The 15,752-nt window shown below is 38.7% G+C and overlaps 2 protein-coding genes and 1 long non-coding RNA gene across 3 annotated transcripts in view; 2 read left to right on the top strand and 1 right to left on the bottom strand.

Annotated features, from left to right (window-relative positions):
- Nucleotides 1-395: 395 nt before the first annotated feature.
- Nucleotides 396-5,821, bottom strand: CUNH9orf152 (chromosome unknown C9orf152 homolog). The gene is made up of 2 exons (XM_009644075.2): nt 5,575-5,821; nt 396-967 (listed from the first exon to the last, which is right to left on the bottom strand). Exons 1-2 carry the CDS (start codon nt 5,801-5,803, stop codon nt 396-398), a joined length of 801 nt encoding a protein of 266 aa, XP_009642370.2. The 5' UTR covers nt 5,804-5,821.
- Nucleotides 5,822-7,739: 1,918 nt separating this feature from the next.
- Nucleotides 7,740-10,715, top strand: LOC118452820. The gene is made up of 3 exons (XR_004842676.1): nt 7,740-8,006; nt 9,652-9,714; nt 9,954-10,715. It is a non-coding gene; the product is annotated as an uncharacterized LOC118452820 (long non-coding RNA).
- An 887-nt stretch (nt 10,716-11,602) lies between these two features.
- XYLB (xylulokinase) overlaps nt 11,603-15,752 on the top strand; it is a 92,984-nt gene continuing 88,834 nt past the window's right edge. The window contains 2 exon segments of the mRNA XM_035899643.1: nt 11,603-11,666; nt 12,347-12,430. Coding sequence (XP_035755536.1) covers nt 11,603-11,666; nt 12,347-12,430 — 148 coding nt within the window.

Below are 15,752 nucleotides of genomic sequence, written 5' to 3'. Positions count from 1 at the left end.
ATTACTTGTTTGTTGTCTAATTGAATACTACCGTACTGAAATTTAGCCTAGCTGCTTTATCAGTTCTACTAGTCTTTGCTATAGCTCTTTCAGATATTTCAAATATTGCTGTGATAAACCCTTAGCTTCTAAAATCAGTAACAAAAGAAAATAGGAAAAAAAAAAGATAAAATTGCTCTTACATCTCAAATAACAGAACTGAGTATCTGTCATTGAAGTCCAGCATCTTCACGAGAACATCTCATTTTACACTGTAGTGAGATTATATAGTAAGGATCTTGGCTAATCGAAGTAGTAGACCCTCAGCAGGCCAATCAGTGTAAGTAGGAAGACTATTTTGTTATTTTAAGTTTTAATCAAGTTTTTGAATAAGTTTTATGTATTACTGAATGTCTTCATTGTGAGACATATAATCCAAGCCTCCTTGCTGTTTCAGAAATTCTGGGCCCTTTTTTATTAGGGAAAGGGTAAAAGTTCAGTTTATTGCAGGCTGGCATGCATTTTGTAGAAGAAATATGTTGATGTGTCCAAACTGCTGATGTGGCTGATTTCAGAGGAGGGTTTTGGCAGGTGCTTGAAACGTTGCTGCCATTCTCTTTGCTGAAACTGTTCAACATGCTTGAGCTTCCCAGCTGACTGAACGCAGATAGTTCACTTGCTCCTTCTAATTCCTTGGGTTGCAGTGTGCTGTTTCCCTTTGAAATCAGCCTCTGATTGTCAAAACTGCACGGTCCATTCTTGCGTTGGGAAAATTCCTGGCTAACTCCATGGCAAGGGGCTTGCACCAGGCGATGAATTCCCAGGTGGGTACGCCATGGTGAGTTGTCTTGTACGTTGCCACTGCTGGTCATCTCCAGTCTGACATTTCTGACAGGAACATGTTCTGTAAATGACTTTGATCTTCTAACTTTTTTGTTAATTAAAACAACATTGACCATTGATTCTGGGAGAACAGATTCACGCTCACCTACAAGAGAAATGTATGTATGCATGTTAGTATGGTGGCAAAAATTAAGGGTGTAATTTCTGTGGCATAACCTCAGCTGAAGAGTTTACAGATGAGCTTATCTGTATTTTTTTCCATCTATGGCTGAGAGTAGTTTGAGTTCTTCTGATGCCAGGATATGGAGTAGAACTATTTCATGCTTGGTTTTGCAATTCTGAGGATATAAAGGGTACCGTAGGGTTAGTCAAGTGAAAATGGAGATTTATCAAGTCAATATTGATCTAACCAGTACTCTAAGACTCATTAACAACACAGATTGAGAATTGACTTTAAGTAATTATTTGCTTGTAAGCAAAAATTCTTAAGGTGAGCAGGGACTTGCCCCATGTGTTGGTAGGTGCTGTGATTTGAAAGACAAAAATGTTCTGTTTGTTACTGTTTGAAGTTTGTATTCACAACTTAAAAATACTGTGACTGCTTCTAGATGAAACAAGTTGTGAATTTCTTTCTTCTTAATGAGCGATCATTAAAATACAGGCTTGTATTTTAATATTTTACTACTGTAGTCAGTATAAATGGTGTAAAGTAAATAGCTTATCACATCAGTATTGCCTGAATGATCACTTAGAGGAAAAATCTTCTTGCTGCATGAATAGTGTTGAGTAGCTGTTACAGTGGGAGAGAAACTGGTCAGTATGGAAGTTACTATTAGAAATGTATGAGATAAGAGGGATAGAAATGCTAATGCTACTTTAATTACACGTAGCATCCATCAAATTACTGAAAATGACTGGCTTTCTGTGCCTTGAAAATGAATAGAAGCTGAACCATTACACTAAAGATAAATAGTGCTGTTGAGATTGCAAGTATGAATGAAATATATTTCAGTTAGTATAAATATAGTTTAAAGTAGGAGTTGTGCAGAATGTTGACCTTATTTACAGGGTTGAGTTATAGGAACTGTGTTGCAGTTTGAATTATGAAGTATGTTAAAGTGAAAAGTAGATGTAGAAGAGTGCTGATTGTGTTCTGAAACAGAATATCTGAATAGCCATTTTAAGAGTTGTAACCCTGAATTTGAAATGAAGCACACACCCACCCACCCTCTTTATAACTGTCTTTCATACCATCTTTACAAGGAAATACTTGAAGATGTCAGACCCAGCTGATTTACTGGCAGGAAATGAACCTATACAACATGGCTTCAGCTAAGGAGGGGCTTTCACTACTGTCTTTGGCTCCTGCTGACGAAGCAGCAACACTGGCACAGATTTTTTTTTTTTTTTTTTTCTGCTCCCTGGGTTGGTCACGTAGGGTTGATCTGACAAGAGCTGCTTTGCAGCATGGCTCTGGGAGTGAGAATGGTGTCAGCTCGCATCTTCCCTTCTCCTGCAGTGTTACCAGGAGAGAGGAGACTAAAGCACATGCACAGCTTGGAGATACAGATGTGTTTGTGCATATGTCTATACAGTGAAGTTCGCTAGCAGAATTTCCTAGGGTGAAACCATTCAGAGATAAGAACACACAGTTGTCTATCATGGAACAGAGAGAATCAAAGTTATAACTAGACTTTATCCAGGAAATGAAGCTGAGCTTGGGTGGTTGCAAAAAGTCCAGTTACAAAATAGATCCCACTGTGTTCCGCAGAACAGCATAGTATAGCACCAAGCTACAAAATGTAGGGCTTGTTCTGCATATGTGAGAGAAAAAGCAAGAGAGAAGGAACTGAAGGACTCTAAGGTGATCCAGCTTTGCACGTTCTTGTGCATGTAATTGCACTCTTGGCTGAACTGGCATAGATAGGCAACATCAGGTTTTATCTTGAGCCTTACGACCTGGTCTTCAGAAGAATTATGATCTGGCTTGAGTTGATCAGAGAGTTCAAAGTAATGCATCTAGTCCCATTTAAATAGTCTGGACTGGTTTTAAGTTCAGATTTGATTTCATTCCGTGGCTACAGGTGCAGCACACAAAATTGAGCAATGACCTCTGATAGAAATGTGAGAGTCCTGAACCACTGTGTGTTGAATTAACACATTTAGCATTCTCTACCCTTCTAAGCAAAGCTTTAGTTAGACAGATCTTTTGTCTATTTTTTCTTTTTTTTAATTGTGCATAATAGGTGTGTTGCAGGGTTGTTTACCATTTGGCCTTTTTCATATGCTCTTTTCGTAGATAGATACTTCTAACATTCTGGAGTGACAAAAGTTAATCTTATTTCAAGCCAGCTTGGGAAATTCTTGGAAGAGATTTCTGCAGTCAGAGCCCCAGGGTTTATTCTGTTGTGACTGCGTGCGCTGAATGCTCCCATTTAATTCCTAAAGTAAATACTGTTTTTCAGCTTCTTAGCCAATAAATAATGAATACGCTGCTGTATTATCCCTTAGCTGGTGACTTTCAAATCTTGTCATGCTCTTTGTTCCCAAATAATCATGAACAGGCAGAAGCATGAACATGGCTGTGTGTACTGGGGAAGGAACAGAAGAAAGTTATTTTCAGGTGACTTCTCCGTTGCTAACCGACCAGTCAAAACCCTAGAGAAGATACGTAGAAAATCGTAAGTTCTCTATCTAGTTTAAAGGGTCACAGTTTCATGACTGGCAAACAGATAGTCACATACGAAGCTAAAAGTCCTCAAGGAAACTTGGAGTTACCATTCCAGCTGTAGTTCAATAAACCTGAAATGCTCAAAATCCCTGTGGTATATCATGGGAGGACAGCTGGTCTGTCTGACAGAAACAGTTTAGGGTTTTACTAGTTACAATAAAGACCTTTGGCAGGATTTTTTAAGACCTTGAGGGACTGAAGGTGCCCTCCTACCATGATGTTTGAATCTCAAGAGGTTTTTGTGTCTGGCCTCGGGCGTTTGTGTACATGTGTGAGGTTGTGGTGGTTGCTGTCGTTGTTGTCCCCTTCCCAGCCCAGCTGTAATTGTACCCTCTAAGCAGGGAAACAGTTTGCTGCCAGTACAAAATACTGATACATACGTGAACTGCCTTTTGATACTTGCTGGAATTTCTGGATAGTTTAAGCTCATAACTTAAGGAGTGTAGGGCAGTAGGCTATCCCAATAGGGCAGTGTTCATTTCTGCTTGACAGGCTCTTGGAAACTGATGCATATCACAGGTTCAAAGTGCTGAGCTATGTGATAGGTTTTCCCAGCTTCCAAACCATAGGAATGTGTAAGATCAACTTTGAGGACAGCAAGAACTCAGGATAACACACCACCTCTGCCCCCCAAATTTCAACTGCTTCTAGCAGTACCATTAATCCTTTCCACACAGGTTGTTTAAAGAGAAAAGTTCAGTGCAGTGGGTTATGTGATTTTGTGAATGTTTTGGGTCATGTGTATGTATATGAAAATATTTGTATGTGAACTTCCAGCCCTACCAAATTTTAAACTTCTTAGAAACTGTGCAGTCCTACTCTCTTATGTCTTTTCTTTAATCTTCAAATGGTGTCCTTGCAAAAAATCTGCTCTGATTACAGTCATTATATCTGAAGCTTCATTTGAATTTAATCTGAATACAGACTTCTGCTGCTTTCTTTAACTGACTTACATATTTGCTATAGCTGATTAGATGGGTTGTTTTGTCTTCAAGTTAGCTGCATTTTCATGCCTGATAAAATAAGCTTGTGTGTGTGTATATATCTTCCTGTTGCATAGTTCGTAATTATGTGTTTTTTCAGTTGTTTTGGTGATAAAGTCTGACATAGCCAAAATCTAGAGCTGCTGAAAAATGTAGAGGAAAATGTAAGGAATGAAATAACTTAAGTTCTGCATTTGTTGAGCTAAATACTAATATGAGAGGTGAATGAAGCGTGTTTTTCACATTGCAATTAAATTCAGAAGACAACTTCATTAATTGACTTAGTATTCTCAATATCACTTTAACTTAAAAAGTAAATGAAAATATATCAGTCTAGGATTGTAAGCAGTAGTCTAACTGAAAACTTTAAAATACTTGGAAATTTGTTATATAAAATTTGTCTGACGTAGCAGGTAGGAGTGGTACATGTTCTTACTTGGTTTTCTACGTATGTACTTTCCAAGCAATATGCAGTGAAAACACTTTCAAAACAGGACCTTGTTCAAAGCTTGTATCTTGGTTACCCATTATGACTCTTAGTATGTTATTTTTTAACAAAAACCCAACTTATGCTAGTCACTTGATATTTGCTATTGCTTCCTGTGGTCTGGAAGGACACTTTGACCCAGAATTGCTTGTTCTGATGGAAGCATTGAAGAGAGCAGAAATGTTAGAGAATACATTGCACAAATACAGTGATGATAGACATGAAGTACGTGGCTCCTGTAGGAGCTACATTTATGTTTAGAGTTTTACTTTACTGACATAAAACCTGTAAAACCTTATCTCAAATACGTTCATCTGTTTCAAATTCACGTTACTGTTTCACTGCTGTGAAGCTAATTTACATAAACATAAGACCACCTTTCAGTGAAGCAAATAAAAAACCAAAATGACAGAAAAGGAATTCACTTTGTACCTCTCTTGAAGCTGAGCATAAAAAGAACAAAGCTAGGAGTTATTAAAGATTTAAAGCAATAGTCTTTACATCTACATTTACATCTACATTTGCATTGTTTCCTATAAATATAAGCATACCTGTTTTAAATACAATAATGTGTGATTGCAGTTTTTGCTTCTGTTTTATATGGTCATACTGCTCCTCAAGTAAGCTCACATCCATCTTGGTTGGCTGCTTATCATGATCTGAAGCCTGTTGCTCTGAGGTATGAGTCACTGAAAAAATACCAGTCATGTATTTGCAAACCTTCACCATCTGTTCCAACAAGGAAGAAAAAGTCATGCAGAAGCAGGACATTTCCTTCATTGTGTTGGCAAAAAAGCAAATCAGGTATGAAGCATCTGAAATCTTCCTACATGAAGAAGTAACTTTTTCTAAGTACAGAGACTTCTTTCAGAAGTTATGTGGTCCGTTCTGAAGTTGTGGATTTCAGCCAGCTTGTTTTCATGCGGTGCATCTGGAGCTACTGCATTGGAGTTCACGATTATAACTGGATAGTCGGATTTAATGTTGACTTAAGGTTGTGAGCATATGAACTTTTGCCAAAAACAACAGTGAAATACAAAACCTCATTGAACACAGGCAGGTGCACAAAGGGCTGGGTAATACTGGTTTATGTAGTAATGGTAATTCTTAAAGGGATGCTGCCATGGTGACCTCCCCAAGACAGTAGTTCCACCAGGGAAATCTACCTTCAGGTTTCTTTCCATGTATTTTGTGTCTTTTCCCCTCTGCTCTTCCTTCCTTAACTTTCATTCAGTTTCATTCTTTCTGCAGCTTCTTGGGGCAGTGGGGTGGGAAGGGAAGATTTCTTATACTTTAAAAATTTTGTGCTTATTGCTCCCTTTTAAGGATGTGTTAAAAGTATTCAGGCCTGGGTGCGGAATCAAAACAGTATGTGCTGGTGGTGCTTGGAATTGGGAGGCTGGAGATACTCTGACTCATTCATTTTTTTCCTGCCTTTCTATAAAATGAAATAAACTGTAGCAGCAATCATTTCCTTACTGAGAGCTGAACAAACTCTTCAAATGCACGATAAGCCACAGTTTAAAACTTGCCATACATGTTATAGCATTATCTAATAACGAGGCAAAAAATTTAAAAATACGTGGCTTTTGATCATGTCAAGTGGAGTATGAGACTATGTCTGAAGTATGAACTGCCAGTTTCTCTCCCTGAAATAGGTCCATCTGATACTGTTGCAAGGGCCCAAAAGAGTAGTATGTGAAAAAATGTGTTTCAACAGTAGTTTTAATATAATTGTGCATCTGCTAAGTTCCTTGCAGTGAAAAACATTGCATAAAAAAACATTGTGAAAGGGCAGTGTGTGGAAAGAATGCCGGTGTGCTGTATTTCTCCAGTTACTGGCAGAAATTATGCGATGATTTGCATCATAAATGATGTACTGAATCAGTCTCAAATCCTGCAGATCTTGGGAATCCCTTTGGAAGCTGTGCGTACGCAGGTGACAAGACTCTAGTTACGCAGTGCATGGAGTTCTGGTAAGGCTCAGCAGGCTCACATGTGCAAGTCATTCACTGCTGTAATTCACTTATTAATAATTGCTTTTGCCTTCCCAATATGCTTGTGTCTTGCAGATCACGTTGCCTATCTCAGCTGCAGTCTTTTTCTGCCTTAGCCAGGGCAAGAACAGTAAACGCAATACTTTGTCAGACACTGTAGATACTCTTCAAGTTAGTTTCCCTTCTTGAGCCTGGAAAAAGCATGTGTTCTGTTAGAGTTGTTTGGATGTATCATGGCTTTGGTAGATCTGCTTTGATATTCAGCCTTCAGTAGTGACAAACACCCAGTGCTCTGTAGAAAGGAGTACCTTGATTGCCTTGTTTGTTCTGAGTTGTTGGCACATGGAGTCCTCCTTTGGACCTTCAGGCAGTTGGTTTATACATTGGGGCAGGAGATTTAACTAACCTCATTACAGTTTGAGCTGGCGTTCAATACAAACATTATTAATGGCCGTAAAAGTTACCCAACCTTTTTAAAATTCCAGTCATGCTATTTGACTCCTTGACCTCTCGTGAAAGTGACTTGTGCAACGTGACTATGGGTTGCAGAAAGAATTACCAGGGTAGCATCCTTGACCATGAAATGTAGGCTCTGTCTTAAAAGACGTACATTTAACTTCTCATTAGAAAAGCATTTAAAGTATAATGAGTTTGTATCTGATCAGAATTTATTATTGTTATTAATTATTTGTACTCTACCATTCCTTCAGGATCATGGAAAAGCCATCATGCTTAGTTATGCAAATGGATTGCACAAGACAGTCTCTTCCCAAACAGTCGCATGGCTAAGCGGCATAACAAGAAACTGGGAAAAGAAACCAGATGCCCGGTGAAATGAAGTGAATGAGTCCAGCTGGTACAGCAGATCGCTGGAACCAGGAACAGGATTAGCTTTTGTTTTGCTGGAGCCAGTCCCATATACGTTGCAGTTTGTTTCCTTTTCAGGGAAAGCTTGTGAACAGAGCATCTTAGTTCAGTCTCAAGAAGTGTGTATATATGTGTCTGTGTGTATATGCTTTGCTATGAAGGCGTGCGTTTGTGTAATACATATGCATACACACATACCTGCATGTGTTTTGTGAATAATTAGCAATTGATTGCAAATGATTAATATGATTCATAAAACGAGTTGCAGGCCTAATCTACGTAATATCAAAAAGTACATAGGGTTAATTGGGGTTTGATGTGTACTGAGCTGAGGTAACTAATCTGTGTTATGCCACTAACACAAATTTGGAAATGGATTATATGTGGGTTCTGTTCTTATACCCTAGTGGAACAACTTCCTTTATACCCCTAGCCTGTTTAGGTATTACTAATAAAAAAAAAAAAGAAAATTCTTACTGTCATCCATACACACAACATTATGACTTCTGTTTAAATCAGTCAGTTGTTCAGACTTCTTTAAATTGAGTTATTTGGATCTGCAGACCACTGTATACTTTTAAAATACGCAGCAGGTGGCACTGTTGGAGTGGTATGACGATCTTTGCCTTAGTCCTAAAATGTGAGAGGCCCCCATTTGGCTTGTAGGTTGCTGAAGAATATAAGCAGTCGAGCCTTTTCCTAGCACTGGTACATGTATTTCCTAATAGTAATACAGGTTCTGATAATCTATTGCCATGATTAGGTTTGTGTAAAAACTTGTCTTTAATTGAACAAACTCCTGTCAAACATGTCATCTGTGAGTGATTTTTGTTTGATTACCTACTGAAGTCTGAAGTGCCCTATTTCCCTTAAGTCTGTTCTTCCATCACACAATGGAAGCAATTCTTCATTTCCTTGAGGCAAAAAAAAATTTGAGAATACTTCATAATCCAAAAGCAATGGCTTTTAGAACTTGAAGTAGATGTTTACTGCTTTGACCTTGGTTGCAAAATCTCATTTAAAAAGATGCAACTAATTTTATCTCACGCTAATTAATTTGTGAGTAGTAAATTAGTTGGTTTTTTTTTATTAAGAAATTGTTTGGAGGACCTTATAGGAATAATTGTTGATTTAAGGATAATTAAAAAAGCTCATAATGGCTAACTGTCTGAATGCACTTCCTCTAACACTGGATTTTACTGCACACCTGGGACCAGAGGTATATATGATTATTCGTGTTGTTCATGTGCAGAATTACAGACATGTCCAACACTGCTCATGCAGGTTACAAAGACAGAATATAAATATCTGTAGGTTGTAACTGGCACTGAGAAGGAAAATTAAAGTTCCTGTAATAATCCCCATTCTCTAGCTTTCTATAGTGATTTTTTTTCTTAATTTAAATGCAGTCTTGAAGTGTTAGAAAACGACTGTTGTTAGAAAATGCAATAACAGAAAGAAAGGTAGAAACAGGGTGGCTGCTATTACTTGTATTCCAGACAATGGAATCAATAGTAATTGTTTACTATTTAATGAGATTTTTGATAAGAGCACGCATATTTTTGTTACTTGAAAGCACAACCTTAAGGCATGCTGCAGTTAGGGACTGGTGTAAGTAGTTTGAGCGCAGGACTTTCTGATGATGCAAGATTATTTTCGGTCCTCTCTGTGTGTCCATGCTAATGGGCTGAAGGAGCCGATGATGCAAGTTTTCATTATGAGGTTGCGATGTTTCTTCTGATCTGACCTTTCACGTGCTTTCAGACATAAAGGGTTCAAGCGTGTCAAAGGGAGGGTGGCCCAGCTGTCCATCAAGTCCCTCTGAAGGTATGGTGAGCTTGGGCTGTATGTAGTCTACCTTCACATTTCCTTGATAGTATTCTGTTTTCCCTCCTTTATTCCTTGGGGTCTTTATGTAAATGTAATTAGGTAGTGTGTGTGTATGTAGGTGTATATATCAATATATCTGTATATTAGAAATAAATCAGGAATGTTACTTTGCTGGTCTGAGAAGGTTGCCTGGTAGTACAGGCTGTAAAATGGCTCTCCAAATTTCTATTCCTTAGATCCCTGAGGTTCCCAAGTGACCGAATCCAGTACCAGTGATCAGGAGGAATGTTGCAAAACACTGGTGTGCCCAGCATGAGGTAGAAGCTGTAGGAAGCTCCAAATTGCCCCAGTCCAGCAGTGAACTCTGGCATCTCTGATCCTGTGCTCCGCCTGGGTGGCTACAAAGGCTCAAATCAAGGGCACCAAGTTAGCACTGAGGATTTCGTACCAATCGTCCTGTGCTTCGCCTCGAATACGCACGTATCTGGCTTTGCACGTGCTGAGAACTTGATGCTATCCAGTTCCCTTCGCAGAACCACAGTATGTTTTTTATTTTGGGGATGGTAAATGCAGTCACACTGAAATCACTGGATTCCTCTTAAGTCAAATTGAATTGTGCTGGTTGTGAGGAGTAAAATACAGCAGATGTTCTGTATGTGGTTTTTGTGTCTGCTGTAAGCAGCATTTAAAACCCTCTGTTTCTGTCTTGACTCTGTTGGTGCTGAGGATTAAGTAACCTTCCTTTGGAGTGTTACTTGCCATGGAAAACAAAATGCTGAAATTGGCTCTTGTTAGAGGGCCACTCGCTCTGTTGGTTGTCTGTGCTATTACTCCCTCTATGTAAACAATCAGCATCCAAAACGTAGGGTCAGGAGTTGTCCATTTTGTAGTTCTGCTGTTCTTGCCCGCAGAACTTCTGAGATTCCCTTTTAGAAGTAACAGTGTGCAAGTCTGAAAAGAAACTGAAGTTATTTACTAGTTAGAGATTTTAAACAAATGAACCCTGACATCCTTCCTTACCATTTCCCTTGCTTCCTTCTTAGTTCTTGGGTTTCTTAAATTGGTGTGACAAACAAGATGGTCAGGTTTACTCCATTTTGACCTCATAAAACTGTCCACAAGAAGAGGGTGAGAGGGAACTGAATGGCCTTCGGTAGTCCTCTTCAGAGGATTTTGGAAATTCATTGAAGCTTCCTTGATCCTACAGATACCTTAAATTTCAGTTACGGATAAGCAGAGTTCACATTTCTGGTACTGCTACCTATGTCTTTTCTATACCAGCTACTTCTCTGACTGTTTCCTATCCATAGAGTTATGATGGCTACAGCTCTGGGAGGTGACAGCAGCCTGTGTTTATTTGTTCTCTCAGTGGACATAATACGCATATAGGAACTCTGGGAGAATTTCAAGCAGGGTCTAAAACAAATTAGATAAGCTATATACATTTTCTGTCTTGATTTTTCTACCTGTAAACTACACGATTTTGATTCATTCTTGATTGCAAAATTATTTTTTGAGATTGCAAAGATCCAAAAATAATTTTGCAGGATGGTGCTGAAAAGTGCAAGGCTTGGCCCTTATTAGTTTCTACTTCAGGCATTGTTTGAGTAGGAATGAGTTTATCTTTGATTGTTTTTAATCAATAAAATGTACTTATCTGTAAGTGGAGTTTGATAAGAATCGAGTACAGCATGAAAGAACTGGTTAATCTGTTGTTAATTAAAAGTTTTATCTGGATGACAACATCTTGCTTCTGAGATATTTGCTTTTGAGCATTAGGACACAAACCACTTTGGTGTTCATCTTCAAGGAAATCTGCTGGGTGTATAAGTTAACTTTAATAAGCCTTGCAAATGACTCTAGTTAAGATAGTCATCCAAAGAGGATGGTTAAGTACTATTGCTATTGTGAGAATGAATATGGACTTGAAATCTGTGCAAGGGAGGAAAGTATCCTAAAAATAATTTGCTATTCAGAAACATCCTTCACTTCGCTTCCATGCAGAGATCTCATGAGGAATTTGTACTGCACTTCATAATCACTAGTAGCTAATTGAGTCAATGAAATTACATCTGTAAAACTAGAGTATGTAAACCCAGATACAATTCCATAGTGCCTGATTCAGTACCCACTGAAGTCAACACATGTTTTGTTGAATTTGACAGAAGTGAAATTGGAGAATTTTATGTACCTGATTAAATAAAAGCTGCAAATCGACCAATACCTATGAAACTGACGGTATAACTGAGATTGTGTAGTTGAGCCATCATTTAAATTCTTTTCTTGTACCTGTTGTTCATGTGCATGTATACACTTTTACACAGAATCCTGTGCCAGTTCTTCATGAGGTCTCTGTAAAGGGCCTTAATTGGTTAATGCAGTACCACACCTGGGATTTGGAATATGCACATGTCAAGAATTAAATTGACCAATAAGTATGTGGAATAATTACCTAAATAAGCTATGTCTTCAGTCTCTGTGTGGTCTGGGCTTCCTCTTGTGGAACTCGCGCTTTTGCTGGATCTCTATACACGCTTTCATCTGTTCACAGTACAGTCAGTAAAGTTACAGTGGATAACAGCCACGTCAATCCATTGCTTTTAAACATCAAGTACTTAATCCTGCGAAGTGAACAATGAGACTCTCCCCAGCATTTGGAGGTATGGCCAAACACAATGGTTACCACAAAATCAGGTGCAGAAGTAACTTCAGCAGCTAAATGAGTATTTAGGGAAGGGAAAATATTTTTGGTGTTGTAATGCCATCTCAATAAAAAGAACAGCAACTTCATCTTTTATGGTCCTGTGGAATTTTGTATTATCAGTAATTGGTTAAACATTGCTGGAGATTTTGTGATAACAGAGTACCTGCAATGCTAAGTAGAAAGGGAATGACCTTTAGAGTGTTGTCATTGTTCAGATATCTTTCCAGCAGGTAGGTCTACTGCTCAAGCTGAGATTTTTTTTTTATTTAAGGTGATGTGTTAATGTGTTATTGTTGTGTTACTTGGGGCTTAACATTGTAAACACCTCCCACCTCATTAGCAGCATTGCACGTGACTGTCAGGTTATTTGGCAAATAGGTTGGAGTTTTTCTGACCCAGCTTAGTATCTTTAATGTTTCTGAAGCTAATTAAAGACCCACAAGATTTCTTATTGGGAAAAGGATAATTATGCCAGTGGGCCTAACAGTGCTAGGTCTAATATGGGCTGCCACACTTGTGTTCAGTGTGCATAACTGATGTCTGTGTGTGCAGTGGCTCTTACCTGTACCCTTGCTTCTTCTGTGTGCCAACCTGTGCTCGTGTATGAATGTGAAATACCTGTTTGGGGCTTAGAAATATTTGGCTGCCCTGCTGCTTAAAATAACTAGTTAGATGCCCAAAAATCTACTGCTAGAAGCAAAAGGATTGGTAGCCTTGTAGTTGCCCATGGACTTCTGTTACTTCCTGTGAAGGTGTGAGTATTTTCACATCCTGTTAAATTATGTAGCCAGTAGAAATCAGGGTAGCTGGACTGCTGTCAGCATAGTAATCCTAATTTATATCAAAGGTCTGGTCTATCTGTTCTCTAGCTCATTAGAGATGATGTGATGATAATGAAGCAGGGTAGTTAGGCTGTCACTGGTTTGAAGGAGTTCACCTGTGTAAAGCTGAAGAATGCAGTTAAACCAAAGTTTGTATCAGGGTGCAGCTGAGATCAGAGGCAGATTTTGATATTCAGAATAAAAAGTGAAAAATCTCAGTATGTAGGAATATGGAATACAGTTCAAATAACTTACATTTTGCAATTAATTGAAATGAATGTGCAGTTGAAGTTAACTTGACAGTGGAGGAAGAAAAAGAAGCATTAATTGACATACTAGTTATAACTTATCAAAACAGCCAAGGGCCTAGAAGAGCATGGAAATACCGCTTCTCCATCAGGTCAGAAACTAGTTAATGGGAAAAGGGGAATAAACTCGCTTTTCCCTTTACCCTGCTCTGTGTGTCTTGAGTGATTAATCTGTGCTCTGCCTCAAGCTGTTAATCTGCAGTGGTGACATTTCAATTATAAACGGCATTTTGTCCATCCCCTCTGGAAATTCTGGATTTGTCAGTGCTAAAGCATCACTAGTACATGACTACAACCTCACTGATAACTGCACAGCTAGACCTTGTTTGTGTTCAAGAAACAATTTTGGAGGTTACGGTAGTATCTGCCAGCATAAACTTTAATGCAGAAAGAACAGCAGCAACGCACGTTTTCCATACACAAACCACTAAATTTGAAAGAACACTGACTTGATGGAAGGATGAGCAACAGAGTGACTGGGTAAGGCAGTGATTCTCCAGACTTACCTCTTTTCTCTAGAAAAACATGAAGAGTGAAAGTAGCAACATTCCCATTCTGCCCTTGAGTGGGTCCTCCTACCCTATTGTCTTGCACCCCTGTTCCTAATTTAAGGAGATCTGGTAACATGCGGGTGGCTATTCCAGCCCCAGCTTTGCTATTTAAAGCAAAGTATTTCTTGCAATTTTGGGACTATTCTTCTGATCTGACTGCTGAAGAACATAATTGATTCTTATATCCTCTTAAGATTGCTTTGTTTATTTATAAACTGTTGTTTCCACTAACCAGTACCTCCTTTAAAAAAATTAAAAATCTACTATTGCCTCTTTTTCTGAAGTAATTTATCATTCTTACGGCTTTCTTCAGAACTGACTTCAGTTTCTCTTTGTTTTTGCGAGTAGTTATATTTTGAAAATTGCAGCATTTCAAGCCTCAGCCTCTGTCTCTTCTTTATAGGGAACATGCAGCACGTGAAAGGGCAGAGCAAGCCTCTCCTCCCTGGCTCACGAGCCATATTCTGCATGCATGATAAAGCAGCCTCCACGTGTTATTTGGTCTCTTGTTGCCTGGTAAGCCTTACACTAAGGAAACAGTTACTGGTAACATTTTAAAAACTGTATTTCCTTTCACAGCCTCCTCTTGGTTAAGTGAGACCTTTGTTCAGGACGGGTCCCTCCAGCATGAGCTCCTTATGGACAGGGAAATTCCACTGCTACCTGATGGCCATCTGATTTAACAAAGACAAACTACAAACTGGGTGACAATTCCACATACCTTTTATTTTCAAATGGATCAGTACTTCCACTTAGCTGCATTGGGATGTTTCTTGATGGAAAACTATTCCTATACATTTGCAGGATTAGACTCTAAAATGCAGGCCAACACCACTATGCATTTGAAGGGATTCCCACATTGTAAATGTTTTTCAGAGAATTTATTTAAACTGGCTTATTTAAAGATTTTGTGACCACATTTCTAATACAGGTGCTCTCAGTACAGAATATTCAAAGATGTTACAATAGTAAGATTGGTTTAAAAGTCAATATATTAGAATGTTTGCATTGAAGGTTGAGTCTTCAGGATTAAGGTTTTAAAGGTTTTTCTTTGCAGTAATAACTAGAAATCTTAAAAGTATAAGCCTATGGGAGCTAGGGCTTTGAGAAATCATGGGGAATATTTAAAATGTATTTGAAATATTCAGTATTTGACAAAATTTTGTAATATTTTATAGTTTAAAGGGCATTTCAAATTAAGTAGTTGTACTGTTAAAACAGTTTTAAGATCCTGGGCATGCAAAACCTATTTGACTTCATTAAGGCTCTGCTGAGATACTGCCTTGATTGCAGAATGAAAGCCTATTTTAGAGTGAACCTTCTGATTAAGCAATTCCACTTTGCTTGTCACATGCTATGGCAGGTAGCGCAAAACCCGAAAACCTCCCCAAACTCTCCCAACTGGAAAAAAAAAAAAGCAAATCACAAAAATCACCATACAGAACTTCAGCCGAAGTGACAATTCAGCTTTTTTTTTTTTTTTAGGGAATACCGTGGAAACGGTGGGCAAACCGGAGTGCGATACCGCAAGAGGACCGGTGCATATGAAACCTTGTGAATTCCTTGGGCTGTGAGCTGAACTCGCTCCGGTTTTGTTTTGCTTCCGTCCACGGCGCTCCCCGTGCAGCCGCTCGGTGCTCGCTCAGCGCCT

The sequence above is a fragment of the Egretta garzetta genome, unplaced genomic scaffold (genome assembly GCF_000687185.1).
Source record: "Egretta garzetta isolate BGI_Z169 unplaced genomic scaffold, ASM68718v1 scaffold117, whole genome shotgun sequence".
NCBI lineage: Eukaryota > Metazoa > Chordata > Aves > Pelecaniformes > Ardeidae > Egretta > Egretta garzetta.
Note: the sequence above shows the minus strand (reverse complement) of the source record. Positions and strands in the feature narration are given on the sequence as shown.

What these genes read in the sequence shown, in the direction of transcription:
- CUNH9orf152 (XM_009644075.2), bottom strand. Translation starts at nt 5,803, where the DNA reads ATGAAGGAAATGTCCTGCTTCTGCATGACTTTTTCTTCCTTGTTGGAA. An exon ending in CATTATTGTATTTAAAACAG is followed by an intron (nt 968 to 5,574) that starts GTATGCTTATAT and finishes TTTCTCTTGTAG; the next exon opens with GTGAGCGTGAATCTGTTCTC.